Here is a 17,423-nt window from a genome sequence, read left to right as displayed (position 1 = left end):
AAGAAAATGGCAACCCACTCCAGTGTTCTTGCCTGGAGAATCCCAGGGACGGGGGAGCCTGGTGGGCTGCTGTCTAAGGGTGACTTAGCAGCAGCAGCAGCAGCATACAGTTGTTCATCTGGCCTCCTCTAATTTTGTGCTTCCCCAAAAATTAAGTCCCCTTTTTGACTGCAGAGGCAGAGAATAAATGACTCATAAAATTCTCTCAGATCTCAGATAGCCGATCGCTGGTGGCCAGCATGCTGTTCAAGATAGTTTGAAATAAGATAACTCTGAACAAAGTTTCCTGGTCCCTTGGTTTGCAAAATTACTTAACATTATGCCCTAGAGTATTTCTGGAAAGTCCAAGCCTTTCTAAGAGATCATGATTTCTGAAATACTTTTTCTTTGTTACTGAGAATATGAATTTTCTCTGGTCTCTGAGATTTTTCTGTCAATCAATTAATCATCTGTCTCTCAACTCTTAGACATTTTTGAAGCTCTCATTTATAAGAAGGAAATAATGAATAAAAATCCTTTCATTTTTTTTCCTTTTGTATGCTTGATTTTTCATGAAAACATCAAAGTGAAATGCATTTGTAAATGCACTAGATAGAAATCGATGAATCAGTGTTTTTATAATTAATGTTTAGTGAGTTCTTAAATCGTGGTTCCCAGATCAGAAATTGGGTCCCTAAAAATGGAGAGCGAGTGGCTTATATTATTGTGTAAACTAGGAATTCTGGAAGAAATCTCAGTCTCCCTGGGCTTGGTGGCTGTCTTGCAGATGTGGATGAATGCCAGCCAAGCCGATGCCACCCCGATGCTTTCTGCTACAACACGCCAGGGTCCTTCACGTGCCGCTGCAAATCTGGTTACCAAGGAGACGGCTTCCATTGTGTGCCTGGAGGTGAGGTGTTGGGGTGTTTGGAGTAGATAGGTCATTGCTGTCTGTATCCATGAGTATATAGCTCTGGGAGAGAAGACAAGGTGGGTATGTGGGAGGCTCGTGGAGAGCTGAGGTGGGTGATCAGAGCACAGCTGTGGTATTGAGCAGTACAGTTGTGTACTGCACAGTTCCAGGGGTACCACACCTAGATCAGAGGAGTAAGAACGGATCTGTATTATTCAGGGTTCTCCAGAGAAGTAGATCTAATGAACGTGTGTGTGTGTGTGTGTGTAGAGAGAGAGAGAGAGAGAAATGTATTTATTTACATATAAAGAGATTTATTAGAAGGAATTGACCCACAAACAGTTATAGAGGTCCATTAGTTGCAAGGACTGTAGTCAGCAGGCTGGAGACCCAGGAATAGCCAGTGTTTCTGTTCAAGTCCAAGGGCAACAAAAAGCTCATGCTCCATTCATAGGTCATCAAGAAGGGAGAATTCTTTTTTACTTGAGGAAGGGTCCACATTTGTGTTCAGTTCTGGCCTTCAACTGATTGGATGAGGCCCACCCACGTAAGGGAGGGCTATCTGCTTTACCTACTTTATGGAGTGAAAGGTTAGTCTCAGGCAAAAATACCCTCACAGAAACCACCCAGAATAATGTTTGACCAAATATCTGGGCATTCTGTGGCCCAATCGAGTTGACACCTAGAATTAACCATTGCAGGTTCTGAAGAATCACGGGGAGCAGAGCTGGGGTGGGGGTGAGGAAGGTGAAGGCCCACCAGTTATGGGAACAGGCAGACTTAGGACTCTTCAGAATTGTCTGTATTACCTGTTATACCTGGACTGTGGAGCTTCTAAAGTTGCCTACTGACCTGAGACTTCTGTGATCATCTCGTTAGACCATAGGACAATGATGGCCCTAGTTCTGTACCTGGAATGATCCTGGATCTCAGCAAACACTTTTGAATGAATACATATCATTGGCTGCCTTTTGTATGGCGCCTACTGTGTGCTGGGTACTTTATCTCCCGTTTCATGTAATGTTCCTAATCATCTCTTTAAAGCAAGTAGTATTACTATTTCTATTTATATAAAGGACGCTAAAACATAAAGAAATAAAAGCACAGTCAAAATCCCAGAGGTCGTAAGTGCCAGAACTAAGACTAAACTCTGCCCAATGGACTCTAACCTGAATTCACTTCCCCAAATCACGTGGTAACCTGTCATGAGATTAAGGATGCATTTGACACCTCTGACTGGAGTTAACCAGTTGTGCTGGTATTTACTTTAATTGTTGCTACTGTTGTTGGTCAAGTATATTTATCAATGTTTCAATAAGAAATACATGGAACTTCCCACATAACCACTTTTCTGAGTGATTAAGAACTGTTTCAATGTCTGTCTCCTCCACTAGCCTTGAGTGCTTTGAGCATAGGTACCTGTGCATTTTATTTTCCTGTTTCCAGTGTCCAGCAGAATTACGTGGTCCATGGTAGGGCTCGTGGTTCTTTATAGTTATCAAGGAAATAAGTGACTACATTAGTTTCCATTCCTACTGTGGTATATACAAGTATTTATTTATTCATACTCTCAGCAGGACTGGTGTGACTGGTTTTTAGAATAGTTGAGGATCTAAAATGAGAAAAATATTAAATTAAGTTTAAATTTTGATGCATAATACTACATATTGCTGGTCTAAATTGTTTTCTTCTGGTTAGGACAGAGGTCCGTAAACTATGACTCGCAGGTCAAATCTGGCCCACTGCCTGTGTTTTGAAAATAAAGTTTTATTGGAACACGCAGGCTCTTTAGTTTAGGAATAGTGTACAACTGCTTTCATTCCATAAAGGCAGAGGTCAGTAGTTGCGGCAGAGCCTTCAAGGCCTGCAAAACCTGAAATATTTCCTACGTGGCCCTTGACAGAAAAAATTTACCAACCCCCAGCCTAGATGAGCCCAGGCAGCATCAACCTTTTGTGCCTGAAATTAATTAAGACATTCCAGCAACTATTAAAAATGACTAAGTCACTATTTCCTTAGGCTTCCTTCACATCTTTCCAGTTCAAAAGGAAGCAGATGTTTCATTTTTTTTATTTTTACTTTTTTGACCCAACTCCTTGCCCCCTTGGCTCTGTTGACTACACAGAAACAAACCCAGACCTGTAGCCTGGGATACAAGAGCAGATAAAACCAATCAGGGTTCTTTGCTAGGATTGTTTTGGTATTTAATCCTGTTTTCTCAAGAAATTCATCATCTATTTATATGCTCGAGAGAGAATGTACTTTAGAAATATACATGTCTCCATCAAGTATTGTTTCTAAGAGAAAAGAAATCTAAGAGACTACCAACAGGAGAGGTGGACAAATGAGTTTGGGTACAATTCATACCATGAAGTAATATATAGCAGTAGTCGAAATGAGTGAACTAAAGGGAATTCCTAGTGGTCCGGGGGTTAGGACTGTGCACTTTGACTGCCGTGGACCTGGGTTCAGTCCCTGCTCAGGGAACTAGGATCCCGCAAGCCATACAGTGTGGCCCCCAAAATTAATTAATTAAATGAATGAAGTAGAGTTAATGAATAAATCTCAACAGTCTATTGGGCAAAAAATGTAGTCATAGAAAGCTCTCACTTTTCGAGATGGCCCACACTCTGTGTCTCTCTCTCTCGATAAATTTACTTCTTACCTATTAAAAAAATAGTCGCAAAAGAATATAGGCAGTGTGCTTACATTTATATAAAATATAAGTCTATATGAAAAGAAACCTGCATATGTATATACATATGCCATAAAATGATAAACTGCACACATGAGAATGAGAAGCCAAAACCTCAGGATAAAGGTTACCTTCTATGACAGGAGAGGAAACTGGGGTTAGGGAACCTTGCTGCATTTGTATTTCTAATGTATTTCCAGTTGGAATAGGAACCCTGAGGTTTTCATCGTGTTTTTTAAAATTTTAAAAGACTACCTAATGAAATATTGACAAATGAATACCTAATGAAATATTGACAAAAAAATTAAGTATAGTATCATTCAAACTCCTATTGCCAAATGTAATGAAGTGTAGGGATTAGACATTCAGCATTTTTTGATACCTACTCTATACAGAGGGGATTGATTTTTAAATAAAAAACTAGCTTTAGAGGTTAGTCAGTTAAGGTCATGGCTATTGCAGTATCAACCAACGATAAGCAAAACAGAAAAAAATGATGACTTGTTCTCTGCTGCCCTTCTGCACGCTTTGCCCAAAATGCGTGTGTGGATTGTGAAATCAGCTTAGTGGGTTGTTATTACCATTTTCATTTGAACGGAATGGAATGAAATAGAAACCAATAATCAAGAAGATAGAGTATGCAGAGTATGTGCAGTAGGAATAAGTCTTGTCTCATGAAATGATAGTTGTATATCCTTGTCCAGTGCATGACTGAGTTGTATGCACATGTGTTTATGTGTAAATGTGTGTATGTGTATATGTCCTGAATTGCAGAGTGGAATGCATTTCTATGGATCATGGTCAGGAAGTTTGAAAACTGCCATATTAGTTATCTATGTCTCTGAAACAAATTATCCCCCAGAGTTAGCAGCTTAAAATAGTGAATGTATATTACCTCACAGTTTCTGTGGGTCAAGGATTTAGGAGCATAGCTTGTTTTTCTATCTGTAGTTCCCTCTGCCGTCCCTTTCTTATCCTTCATCTATTGAAGGCCCTCCTGCCATTCTCTTTGTCCTCAGTTTGAGAAAAGTCACCCCAGACTCCCTGCTGTTCCCCAGATTAGTATATCCTCAAGCAAATAAAGAGACGAGGAAAGAGAGGAAAGAATAAATAAAGATGAGTAAAGAGAGTAGATGAGTAAAGACTAAGGAGAATCTTGCCTCAGCTGTCATTTTATCAACCAGCAGCCAGGACGGGATATGTGTCTTTACCATCCCACCCCTGCCCCACCCATAGTGGGACCCTCCCCATGCGGGCCTGGAGGGGCCGCTGTGGGCCAGGCTGAGAAGCCATTCCCAGGAGCACAGTGATATCATAAGCACAGCCTCCGTAAACACACTTGAAGTTCTGTTTCCTGTGGCACCATTGAGGTCTCCCCCCACTGTTATGTAAGTTCAAGATATAGCACTTCACAGTTCCACTGGAAATTCTAGATCACTGGAGATTTCATGTATTGGCTCACACAGTCCTGTCAGCCACAGAAAAGAGAGGTACCCCCATTCCCTTAAAAGTTTGGTTTTGTTGACAGTATACAGAACACCAGGCGTGTTTTCTGATTGGAAAGGCAACACCAAATATAGATGCTGACAGAAGGAAAACAAGTTTGTGGGCCACAGATAATTTCAGTGAGTGTGTTAAGCCAGTGTGTATGTGTGTGTGTGTGTGTGTGAGAGAGAGAGAGAGAGAGAGACCACGTACAGGCCGTCCTGGGCATGGGGCATGTGTGTGCAGAGGGCCAGGGGCTGGGCTGGGGATCCAGAGACCTGGATTCTAGCTTGAGCTAAAGCATTTGCTAGTGCTGTGGCCTGGGGGAGCCAATCCAAACTTCAATTCTCTCATTTGACGTAAAAGCCATAGTTGCCTGTTGCACAGGATTATAGTGAGAATTAAGTGAACCCTGTGTGAACAGACACAGCTGGTATAGAAACTAAAACCCTGTACAAATGTAAGATACTGAGGATGTAAGCAAGCCCTACCCCTAAGAGTGAGCGGGACCAACATTTTTATTATCAACCGGATGGCTTATTTTGTATCTTTGTTTGGTTATTCCTACATCAAATACTTTTTGTTTGTTTTTCTTTTTTTTAACTGAGGTATACTGAAGGATAGGGAAGCCTGGTGTGCTGCAGTCCATGGGGTCACAAAGAGCTGGACACGACTGGGTGACTGAACAAAAACAGTTGATTTACAGTGTGTGCTAATCTCTGCTGTACAGTGAGGTGGCTCAGTTTCACACATATGGACATTCTTTTTTTTTATATTCTTTACCATTCTGATTTATCACAGAATATTGAGTGTAGTTCACTATGCTGTACAGTAGGACCTTGTTTTTGGTTTTTCTATTAGCCTTTGGGACAAACGAGCAGACCCAGTTGCCCCTTGCCAGGCTCAACACACACTTTTCTGGCGGGGTTACTGCTTGTAATCAAGGGGGCGGCCACATCCAGCAGGCTGACGTGAGAACTGGCAGTGCAGACAAAGGCACTTGAAACACTCACTGGCAGCACACCCCGAATGGCGCTGCGAAGGCCTGGTGAGGATACAGTCACAGATGAACATGGAGTGCAGGGCTTAAAATTCCAGCCGTGCACATTGTCTCAGCACATTCCACTCTTGTCTCATATAATACCAGGGGATTAGTTACTCCTGACATCACTGGTTGACCGGCATTGCTGACAAGAGCAGAAGTGGTGGCACTGAGGAACAAAAACACTTTTTAGATGTAAAATTCTATGAAATATGTAATATAGTATTATCTGTTCTATTATTACTATATATATGGTATTAACACAGTAATATATTAATACATGATTATTTATATGAGGTTTCTCCCTAATGTAACTAGCAATGTCCTAGAGCCAGGGTTGAAAGCTACATCCCCCACAGGCCAAATGTGGCCCACCATTTGTGTCTGTTAATAAAGTTTTATTGAAACACACATTCGTTTATATATTAAACTTGGATGCTTTCATGCCACATCCATAGAATTGAATTGTGACAGAGATCATATGGCCCACAAAACCCAAATATTTACTCTCTGCTCCTTAGCAGAAAAAGTCAGTAGAGCCCTGCCCTGGATTGTATAACCACAGTCTTCCAATAAAGATTAAAATAAAAAAGGACTCCACCACACCTTTGCTCTCCAAGCCCTACAGAGAGGATATTTTGGGAATTCCCTGATGGTCCAATGGCTAGGACTGCATAGTCTCACTGCCAAGAACTCGGGTTTGATCCCTGGTTGGGGAACTAAGATTCTGCAAGCCATGTGGTGCAGCCAAGAAAAAAAAGGAAAGGATGTCTTGTGTATCTTTTGTGACATAGGCTCTCCTGTCAAGCAGTGACTCACTGGATTGTCACTCTGTGTTTGCTTGTTCCCTTCCCTCCATGAGCTCCTTGAGGGCAGGACCTGGGAGTTATTCCCATGTGCATCCCGACTCCAGCCCAGGAAGTGCTTCCCAAGTCAAGGCTAAGGGGATGTAGTCACTCACTGTCTTCTCAGAGCCTAAAATCTGCTCAGGGACACAGACAGGGAGCAGCCTCTGAGTCTCAGCATCAGAGTGACGAGAACCCAGAGCACCCTGGGAACTCTTGGAGGGCCTGAGAAGCCTTCCTGGAGGGAGCACGTGCCTGAGCTAATTCTTAAAGGATTCACCGAAGGAGGAGGAGGGGGAGTCACACAATAAATGAATGGATGGATGAATGGGGGAATGGAAAGGCCTGCAAAAGAAGGGCAGCTGCCATCGTTCGGTTTGGCTGAAGTGTGGCTCTCGGCTGTGCCTGGGCATCTCTACATGGAGGATGCTGCACAGGCCATGGCGACGCTGACCTTCCAATGAATGTTCGGGGTTGATTTCCTTTAGGATTGACTGGTTTGATCTCCTTGCTGTCCAGGGGATTCTCAAGAGTCTTCTCCAACACCACAGTTCAAAAGCATCAATTCTTTGGCATTCAGCCTTCTTTATGGTCCAACTCTCATATTCATACATGACTACTGGAAAAACTATAGCTTTGACTATATGGATCTTTATTGGCAAAGTGATGTCTCTGCTTTTTAATATGCTCTCTAGGTTTGTTGTAGCTTTCCTTCCAAGGAGCAAGCATCTTTTAATTTCATGGCTGCAGTCACCATCCGCAGTGATTTGGGAGCTCCCCAAAATAAAATCTATCACTGCTTCCACTTTTCCCCCTTCTATGCTGTGAAGTGATGGGGATGGTGCATACTTGAGAATTGTTTATTATAGAATATAGCATCTCATCAGCAATTCCACATAGATGGAATGGTATTTCCCAGCCTCGGGATATGAGTTGCATAGTTGAAAGGCCATATTTCATGCCAAACACTAGCCCATAATTAAAAGGAAACACACGTATGCTGGTAAATGTGCCCTATGGTCACCCATATCTTTGACCTGGACTCAGTGTGGCTAATCAAGAAGCTGGTAATGACAAAAAGAACACATTTAAGAAAAATTTAAAGTTTCTTAAAACAAATGTCAGTGCTGTCCATAAAGTGATGAATAGTAAACAAAATGTGGTGTGGACATGCAATAGAATATTATTCAGCTATGAATAGAGAACTAAGCCCTGTCACATGGCCACAGTATGGATGAACCTTGAAGACAGCCTGCTGAGTGAAAGCAGCTGGACACAGAAGGTCACACATTGTAAGATTCCATTTATGAGAACAAACCAAAATAGGTAAATCCATAGAGACAGAAGCAGACTTGTGGTTGCCAGGGGCTGGGAGGAAGGAAGAAGTGGAGACAGCTAGTTAATAGATCTGGGATTTCCTTTTGAGGTAAGGAAAATGTGTTGCTACTACTAGAGGGAGGTGGTGGTCACTCAGCATTGTGACTGCACTAAATACCCCTGAATTGTTCATTGTAAAACGGCTGATTATATATTATGTCAATTTTGCCTCTGTTTTTCAAAACTGAAAAAATAAATGGCCTAGAAAGGAAAAGAAAATGTAGACATACTCTTCTTGACTGTTAAGTCCACTAATTAATAATGATGTTTAAAATTTTTAATTAATAAAACATCTGGGATTAACATATAGACACTTCTATATATAAGATAATCAACAAGGGCCTACCATAGAGCACAAGGAACTCCACTCAATACACTGTAATAACCTGTACGGGAAAAGAATCTGAAGAAGAGTACATATATGTATATGTATAACGGAATCACTTAGCTGTAGACTTGAAACTAACACAACAGTGTAAATCAACTGTACTCCAATATAAAGTAAAAATTAAATTAAAAAAATTTTAAATAAGCTCTAAGGATATATTGCATGACATAGGGAATATAGGGCTTTTGAGGTGGCTCAGTGGTAAGGAATCTGCCTGCCAAGAAGGATACTCAAGTTCGATCCCTGGGTCAGGAAGATCCCCTGGAGGAGGAAATGGCAACCCACTCCAGTATTCTTGCCTGGGAAACGCCATGGACAGAGGACCCTGTCCGGCTACAGTCCATGGTGTCACAAAGAGTCAGACACGACTGAGCGACTGAACAACAATAGCAACAACATAGAGAATAAAATCAGTATTTTATAATAGGTTTAAAAGGAGTATAATCTATAAAAATTTTGAATCATTGTCATGTACCTGAAACTAATAGAATATTGTAAGCCAACATCCTTCAATAAAGGTGAACAAAAAATTTTTTTTTAATTAATAAAACAAAACGGGGCAATGACCAGACAGCTCCCCAGGTTCCGAGTTGGGTGCAGGGGCTTGTACTGATGACCCTCTTTTTGCCCCTCTCTCTAACAGTAGTGGAGAAAACCCGATGCCAGCATGAGCGGGAGCACATCCTGGGGACGGCGGACTCCTCGCGGCCCCGGCCCCCTGGGCTCTTCGTCCCCGAATGTGATGAGCATGGACAGTACGTGCCCACCCAGTGCCACAGCAGCACTGGCTACTGCTGGTGTGTGGACCGCGATGGCCGAGAGGTGCAGGGGACCAGGACTAGGTCTGGGATGAGGCCACCGTGTAAGTCAGAGAGCGCGCCGGAGATGGGATGTCCGGGCGTCCGCGAGCATTGTTGGGGACCCTTGCCTGGGGCATAGCTGGCGCTTTCTGCCTGCCCTGAATCCTGACCTGCTCCACTGACTCAAAGCCCGTCCCGTCCCTTCCTCTCTCCCGTCTGCAGCCCCCTTTTCCATCTCCCTGTAACTCACAGCCCTCTTCACCATCTCTCTCCCCACTCACCCTCTCTCTCCTCTCACCCTTTTCTTTTCCTTTTCGGTGCAAACCTGTCTTGTGCAAATGATGGGCAGGGCCTGCTGGATAAGATTGCAGTTGATAGCAGAAAGTGTGTGTGTGCGCTTGGGGCTCCTCTGGGTAAACCCTGCGCTGGGCAGCCTGGCCTTTCAGTGGCTCTGTGATGGGGCATGGCAGGCATGGGAGAGACCAACCAGAGCCCCTCCTCAGCACCCTGTTACTCAGGCATGGAACTCTTAGTCACACCAGCCTCCTGCAAGGTTGTGCCTGGACCTTTAGGTGCTTGATCCATTTGTAATGATGCCAGGAACCAACAGCCACAAAGGTTTCTGCCAGCTGGCTCTGCGACAATCCGTGCTGGTAGGAAGGCGTCAAGTTGGGACTAGGGCCAGGCTGTGTGACACTGGACAGACACTTGCCTGAGTTTTGGCACCCTTGACTTCAACATCTCACTTGAGCAAAATAATCTCTAAGATGTTTCTCAGCTCTAAAATTCAGTCCCAGATGTAGAAAAGGCTAATTGTCACAAGTTACCGAAATCGAATATAATCATTCTTGACATCTCCATTCACCAGATAGCCAATAATCATAAATTGATCCCCTACCAGATAGTTTCCCAGAGCTGCTAAGAGGCTGCTAAGAAGGGATCACTCACAAACTTCATTATCCCACCCAGCCAGCATTAACCTGGTGTGTCAGATGCCATGGTCTTGCGGGCATCTGCAGAGGGAAAGGCCCCAGTGTGGGCCCTAGAACCTCAGGGGGCAGGGAAGCAGAGGCAGGCTAGGGAAAGGAACCCTCAGAGAGAGGCAGACCAAGCACCACAGTGTCCCTGACCTGGGGGGTCGTGGGCTGGCCAGGGAAGGCTTTGCAGGCAATACCGCCTGACCCAAGGCCTTGACAGGACCAGAGTCACCTGCACTGGGGAAGTGGGGTTGAGGAGATCTGTGCTCCAGTGTCAGGAGCGCGTTGAGGGGCAGGAAGGAAGCCATCAGGAGTTTGTGTCCCATGCCGGGGGAGCAGAGTGGAAGTGAGGACATCAGAGGCTCTGCGCAGGGATCTGGCTTGATCCTGAGAACAGGGGAGGGGAGCCCAGGAAGGGTTTTGAGCAGGTGCTGATGTGACCAGGTTTCAGTTTTAGAAGAGCTGAGAGGAAGGAATGAGACCATGGCCATGGGGAGCCGGGGGCTGCTGCAGTATTTACAGTTAAGCCAGGTGAGAAATGGCGAGGGTTGACCTGCACCTCAGGGATAGATTCTAGAGATTTAAAGAGATCCACCAGATTGGTTTATGTCACTGAGTGGGTATAACAGGCAAGATGGACCAGAGGAAAGAACTGAAAATGAGCTTGGCCATGACCTGGTTCCACCCTCTCACTGCAGAGGTCCATAATGTGTCCACGTGGTGAGTGGCAGGACCAGGTCGGGGACCCAGGTTCCCCGACACCCTCTGTGTGTTCCTTACCCTCAGCCAGGGTGCATGTCCCCTCCTGGGAGGTTCTGCCAGGTGAACCAGAGCTCTGCTGGGCATGCAGCTCAGCGGGGAGGCAAGGCTGCGTCTAAGGGAGGATGAGCCTCCCGCCTCGTTTTGTCCTGGAAAGTCCAGAAGGACTCTGTTCCTGCTTGTGGGGCCTGAGACCCTCCTGCCCCCATGGGATGAAAGTCCACTGGGCATGAAAATACTCAGCAGCTTCCCGTGGGGGTGCAAGTTCCCTGTGGCCAGGATTTCGGGGTTTCTGCTGTCTCTTTGTTTTGGATCGCTGCCACAGCCTGGATGCCCAGCATCCAGAGCAGGGCACCCATAGCCAGGTTAGTTCCATTGAGGGAGAGGCTGAGCTGTTTTTTCCACTTGACATTTAATGTTATACTCAAGCCCTGTGTCATCTTCATCACAAACGCCTTCTGATTGGCTGTGGTCCTTCTGTTCCTTGTGCTCTCAGATATTAATAGGCACATGTGACTGTGCAGTTTGTGGTGCCGAGAAGGTGGTGTGACCAGGCGTGTGGGTGCACGTGTATGAGTCCGTGTGTGTGTGCCCACACACGTGTATTTGTGCATTCCTGCTGCATTCGGGCCTTGCTCAATGCCATTTCCCGCCACCCAGGTCTGAGTACAGTGGCTCCTCCAGTTCACTATGGACCCCCGGTCCCTACCACTGTGATCCCCCTGCCTCCTGGGACCCATCTACTCTTCGCCCAGACAGGGAAGATAGAGCGCCTTCCCCTGGAGGGAAGCACCATGACCAAGTCGGAAGCCAAGACACTGCTTCACGCCCCGGTGAGTGTTGGCTGATGGCACTTCAGTGACAATTTCTGCTTCCATGACCTGGAGCAACAAGCAGGGTGTGGTCAGACCAGGGACTGGGACTAGATCCCTGGACCTAGGGCCTCTTCATTCTGTGTGACCCTGGGTGTCTATCTCTAAATAAGACCACTTTACTTCTAAGTCCCCTCCTCTCCCTCCAGAAGATTCAAGGGTGGGAACAGAAACGGAATGCCTGCTAGAGACCACTTTGGAATCTGACCCCTAGTGGGGGGCATCACCTGTGCTTACTGTATCTTATCTGCGAGCATCTGTCAGGTTTGATCTCACCATCCCTGCTAAATTCACAAAATGACTCATCTTTTGGCAGCAACTCAACTCAAGATCTTCATGTCTGCCTGGAGGCAGTAACCAGAGCTTTTCAAAGCTTCAAAGATGTGTTTTGTGAGCTAGGGAATTTTTGTCTGTTAGATAGGGGTCAGACACTCTGAGAAGCTGTTGTTTTATCTGGGATCCTGACCTTCTGCCAGGAAATCAAACTTAAGACCTGGTGGAGGCTTCCAACTGTGGACTACAGGGGGGGTGCCAGGACACTGGTGGGCCATCAGGGTCCTCTAAGGAGGGGAGAAGTAGCAGTGAGTGGTCCATCAGGCCTTGGAGATTGGCCTTGGAGATGAAAGTCCAGCAGAAATCCTCATCACCCCTCAGTGCTGGTTGCAGAGCCTTCTTGAAAATTCTGGATAGAAATGTTGCTTTCTTCTCGTCTTCCTTCCCCACTCCCCTGTCTCTGCTGCTTGCCCTATTTTCTCTTCCTGCATCAATCTCCACATCATAGGTACCACACACGGCCATACTGCTCTTCTTTTTGACCAAGGTCAAAAAAAGTCTGCAAAGTAAAAATGCTTCTTTTTTTAAATTTTATTTTCTTGAAGTATAGTTGATTTACAATGTCGTGTTAATTTCTGTTGTACAGCAAAGTGACTCCGTTATACACACACACACATATATACATGGTTTTTTACACCCTTTTCCATTATGGTTTCTCACAGGATATTGAATGTAGTTCCCTATGCTATACAGTAGGGCCTTGTTGTTTATCCATTCTCTACACAATAGTTTTTATCTGCTAATCCCAAACTCCCGTTCCTGCCCCTTCACACCCCACTGCCCTGGCGACCACAAGTCTGCTCTCTGTCTGGGTGTGTTTCTGTTTCATAGATAAGCTCACTTGTGTCATATTTTAGATTCCACATGTGAGTGATGTCGTATGGTATTCATCTTTCTGTTTCTGGCTTACTAACTTACTAGAGATGGTAATCTTTAGGTCCACCCATGGTAAAAAATGCTTTTCAAAAGCCTCTTGCAAAGCAGCCTTGATTGTTCTTCCCCAGCACAAAGCCCTCTGATGGATTCCCCTTTCACCCAGAGGGAAAAAAAATCAGTTATTTTCGTGGCCTTTGGCTACCTGTCCCAACCCCATTTCCTGCAGCTGCCCCCTCACTCACTGGCCGCAGCCCTCTGGCCTTCCAGCTGATCCTCAACTCGCCGCACACACGTGCACCTCAGCGCATTTGCATCTGCTGGCCCCTGCCTGCAGTTTTCTCGCTCTAGACCCTGGCACGGCTCACATGTACGTTGCACGGTTGACATGTACATAGACACGGCCACATGTACCTTACACAAACTTCTGCTGCACATCACCTCTGGGAGAAGCCTGTCCTGGCTGCCCTGTTCAGACTGCAGCCTCCAGTCACCCTTCTCTGTCTTTTAGCAAACACTCAGCACTACTCCTCAGGGTACATGTTCTGTATCTCATGTATCTCTTCCCACCAAGAATAGAGACCTGGATGGACCTAACGTCTGTCATAAAGAGTGAAATAAATCAGAGAAAAACAAGCATCATACACTAAAGCATGTGTGTGGAATCTAGAAAAATGGTACAGATGAACCTATTTGCAACACAGGAATAGACACAGGCATAGGGAACGGATGAGTGGATGGGGTGGGGTTGGGGGATGGCAGGCAAGATGAACTGGGAGATTGGGATTGACATGGGCACTCCCATGTGTAAAACAGATAGCTGATGGGAACCTGCTGTCTTGCACAGGGAGCTCAGCTCAGTGCTGTGATGACCTAGAGGGGATGGGCAGGAGCTCAGCTCAGTGCTGTGATGACCTAGAGGGGATGGGCAGGGGGAGGTCCAAGAGAGAGGAGATAGCCATATACCTATGGCTGATTCACTTTGTTGTGCAGCAGAAACTAACGCAGCATTGTAAAGCAGTATACCCCAATTAAAAAAAAGACTATAAGCACACCAAGACCAGAAGTTGTCCGTCTGTTTCATGGAGGTGTTTGTTTCAAATGCTGTTTCCAGACCCCAAACAGTGTTTGGCACTTGAGAAGGATTTACTGAAGGAATGCATAAGTGATCTTTATGATTTCCTATTGCCTCACTGAAGCACAAATCCCTCAAGGGGCAATCATTGTTCTTCTCTTGTATCCACCAGCACACACTCCCAGGTAGTAGGAGTCGGGAAAGCCATTCCCCCGACACCCAGGGGAGAGGCTTAAATGTCAAATGAGGCTGTGAGAAGCAGGAAACTGAGATGTGATCCATGGAGGGGAAGGTGCTGAAACGATGTTCACTGTGTCTTTCCTATCTATTATCTATCAATCATTTATCCATTTATGGATACATCCATCTAGCTATCTGTTTTTACCATCTAGGTATTTTAGTTTAACTGTACCTAATGCCACCGTTCAGTGGCATTAAATCCCACCGTCATCACCATCCATTGTCCCAAACTGAAACTCTGGATCCATTCACTAATGCTCCCTCCTCCTCCACCAGTCTTCTGCAACCTCATTCTACTTTCTATGAATTAGCCTGTTCTAGGGAAACTCCTCTAAGTGGAATCATGCAGTGCTTGGTCTCTTGTAACTGGCTTACTTTACTTAACATAATATCTTCAGATTTCATCCATATTGTGACATGTGTCAGAATTTCCTTCCTTTTTATGTCTGAGTAATATTCCATCATATGGATATTTCATATTTTGTTTATCTGTTCATCAGTGGAGAACTTGGGCTGCTTCTGCTTTTTGACTATTGTGATTAATGTTTCTATAAACATGGGTTTACAAACATCTGTTAAAGTCCTTACTTTCACTTCTTTTGGAAATAAACCAGACATGGAATTACATGGTAATTCTATTTTTAATTTTTTGAGGAACTGCCATACTGTTTTCCTTAGCAACTGCACCATTTTGCATTCCCACCACCAGAGCACAAAAATTCCAAATTTCCCTGCTACTTTGCTAACACATTATTATTTTTTTTTTAATTGTAGCCATACTAATATGTGTGAAGTGGTATTTTGTGATTTTGATTTGCATTTCTCTAGTTGGTAAAGAATGCATCTGCAATGCAGGAGACCCCAGTTCAATTCCTGGATCAGGAAGATCCCCTGGAGAAAGGATAGGCTACCCCCTCCAGTATTATTGGGCTTCCCTTGTAGCTCAGCTGGTAAAGAATCCTCCTGCAACGTGGGAGACCTGGGTTCGATCCCTGGGTTGGGAAGATCCCCTGGAGAAGGGAAAGGCTACCCACTCCAGGATTCTGGCCTGGAGAATTCCATGGACTATATAATCCATGGGGTCACAAAGAGTTGGACACGACTGAGTGACTTTCACTTCACATTCACAAGGATTGTGAATGAGATGTTCAGGTCAGTTCAGTTCAGTTGCTCAGTCCTGTCCGACTCTTTGCAACCCCATGGACCGCAGACGCCAGGCCTCCCTGTCCATCACCAACTCTCAGAGCTTACTCAAACTCATGTCCATTGAGTCGGTGATGCCATCCAACCATCTCATCCTCTGTCATCCCCTTCTCCTCCCGCCTTCAATCTTTCCCAGCGTCAGTCTTTTCCAATGAGTCACTTCTTTGTATCAGGTGGCCAGAGTATTGGAGTTTCAGCTTCAGCATCAGTCCTTCCAATGAGTATTCAGGACCTATTACCTTTAGGATGGACTGGTTGGATCTCCTTGCAGTCCAAGGGACTCTCAAGAGTCTCCTCCAACACCACAGTTCAAAAGCATCAATTCTTTGGTGCTCAGCTTTCTTTATAGTCCAACTCTCACATCCATACATGACTATTGGAAAAACCATAGCTTTGACTAGATGGACCTTTGTTAGCATCTTTTCATGTGCTTAAGGGCCACTTATATATCTTCTTTGGAAAAATATCTATTCATATCCTTTGCCCATTTTGTGGTTGGGTTATTTTGTTGTTGTTACTGAGCTGTAGGAGTTCTTCATATATTTTATCAACCCCTCATCAGATACATGACTTGCAAATATTTCCTCACCTTCCATGAGTTGGTTACCTTTTCACTTTGTTGACTGTATCTTTTACTGAACAAAAGTTTTCCATTTTGATAAGATCCAATTTATCTATTTTTTGCTTTTGATGTCATAGCCAAGAAATTATTGCCAAATCAAACACTATGAGGCTTTCAACCATGTTTTCTTCTAAGAAATTTATAGTTTTAATGGTTACATTTGGGTTTCTGATTCATCTTGAGCTTATTTTTGTATACGGTGTAAGGTGAGGGTCTCTGTGTCCTTTATGACCTGACCTCTAAAGGGGAAGTGTGTGCTGATAACTGGTTCTGTCCTAAAACATCTTCCTGGTCTTTTACTTCTGTGGTGTCCAGGGGCTTTACTTATGTTTCCATATATATTTTAGAGTGAACTTGTAGGTCTCTACTTTAAAAAAAGGAAAGAAAGAAAAGCCTTCTGGGATTTTGATATGGATAGCATTGGATCTTTGATCCATTAAACTAACATCTCTTCATTTATTTGCATCTTCTTTAATTTTGGTATGCAATGTCTTATAGTATTCAGCCTAAAATATTTTGGTTTTGCTGCTATTATAAACATTATTATCTTAAAATCCTACTTCTTGCTGGTATGTTGAAATACAGTTTTATGTTGATCTTGGATTCTGAAATCTTGCTAGATTCAATTATTAATTAAAATATTAGTGTAGATTCCCCAGGAGTTTCTACATAAATAATCATATTGTCTTAAAATAGAATAATTTTACTTCTTCCTTTCCAATATTTATGTGTTTTATTTCTTTTTTATGATCTTCAGTTTGTCAAAGGTTTCTTAGATAATATACAAAAAGCATTATCCATAAAAGAATAATAAATTGGACTTTATAAAAATTTAAAACTTTTGCTCCCAAAAAACATCATTTAAGAAAATGAAAACGTGCTATTTGCTGAGAGAAACTGAAGCAGGTTGCCATGCCCTCCTCCAGGGCATCTTCCTGACCCAGG

General features: G+C 44.1%; 1 protein-coding gene across 2 annotated transcripts in view; it reads left to right on the top strand.

Moving 5' to 3' along the window:
• The window catches only part of NID1 (nidogen 1), a 99,051-nt gene that overhangs the window by 69,035 nt on the left and 12,593 nt on the right, over positions 1-17,423 (top strand). The window contains exons 12-14 of one of the 2 annotated variants that reach the window (XM_010860106.1): positions 767-889; positions 9,368-9,586; positions 11,921-12,093. In XM_010860106.1, coding sequence (XP_010858408.1) covers positions 767-889; positions 9,368-9,586; positions 11,921-12,093 — 515 coding nt within the window. The remainder of the gene's footprint in view (positions 1-766; positions 890-9,367; positions 9,587-11,920; positions 12,094-17,423) is intronic. The other variant, XM_010860105.1, reaches the window with a different exon arrangement.

This window comes from Bison bison, unplaced genomic scaffold (assembly GCF_000754665.1).
Source record: "Bison bison bison isolate TAMUID 2011002044 unplaced genomic scaffold, Bison_UMD1.0 scf7180017864462, whole genome shotgun sequence".
In the NCBI taxonomy this organism is placed as follows: domain Eukaryota; kingdom Metazoa; phylum Chordata; class Mammalia; order Artiodactyla; family Bovidae; genus Bison; species Bison bison.
This window is presented reverse-complemented; position numbering and strand designations above follow the sequence as displayed.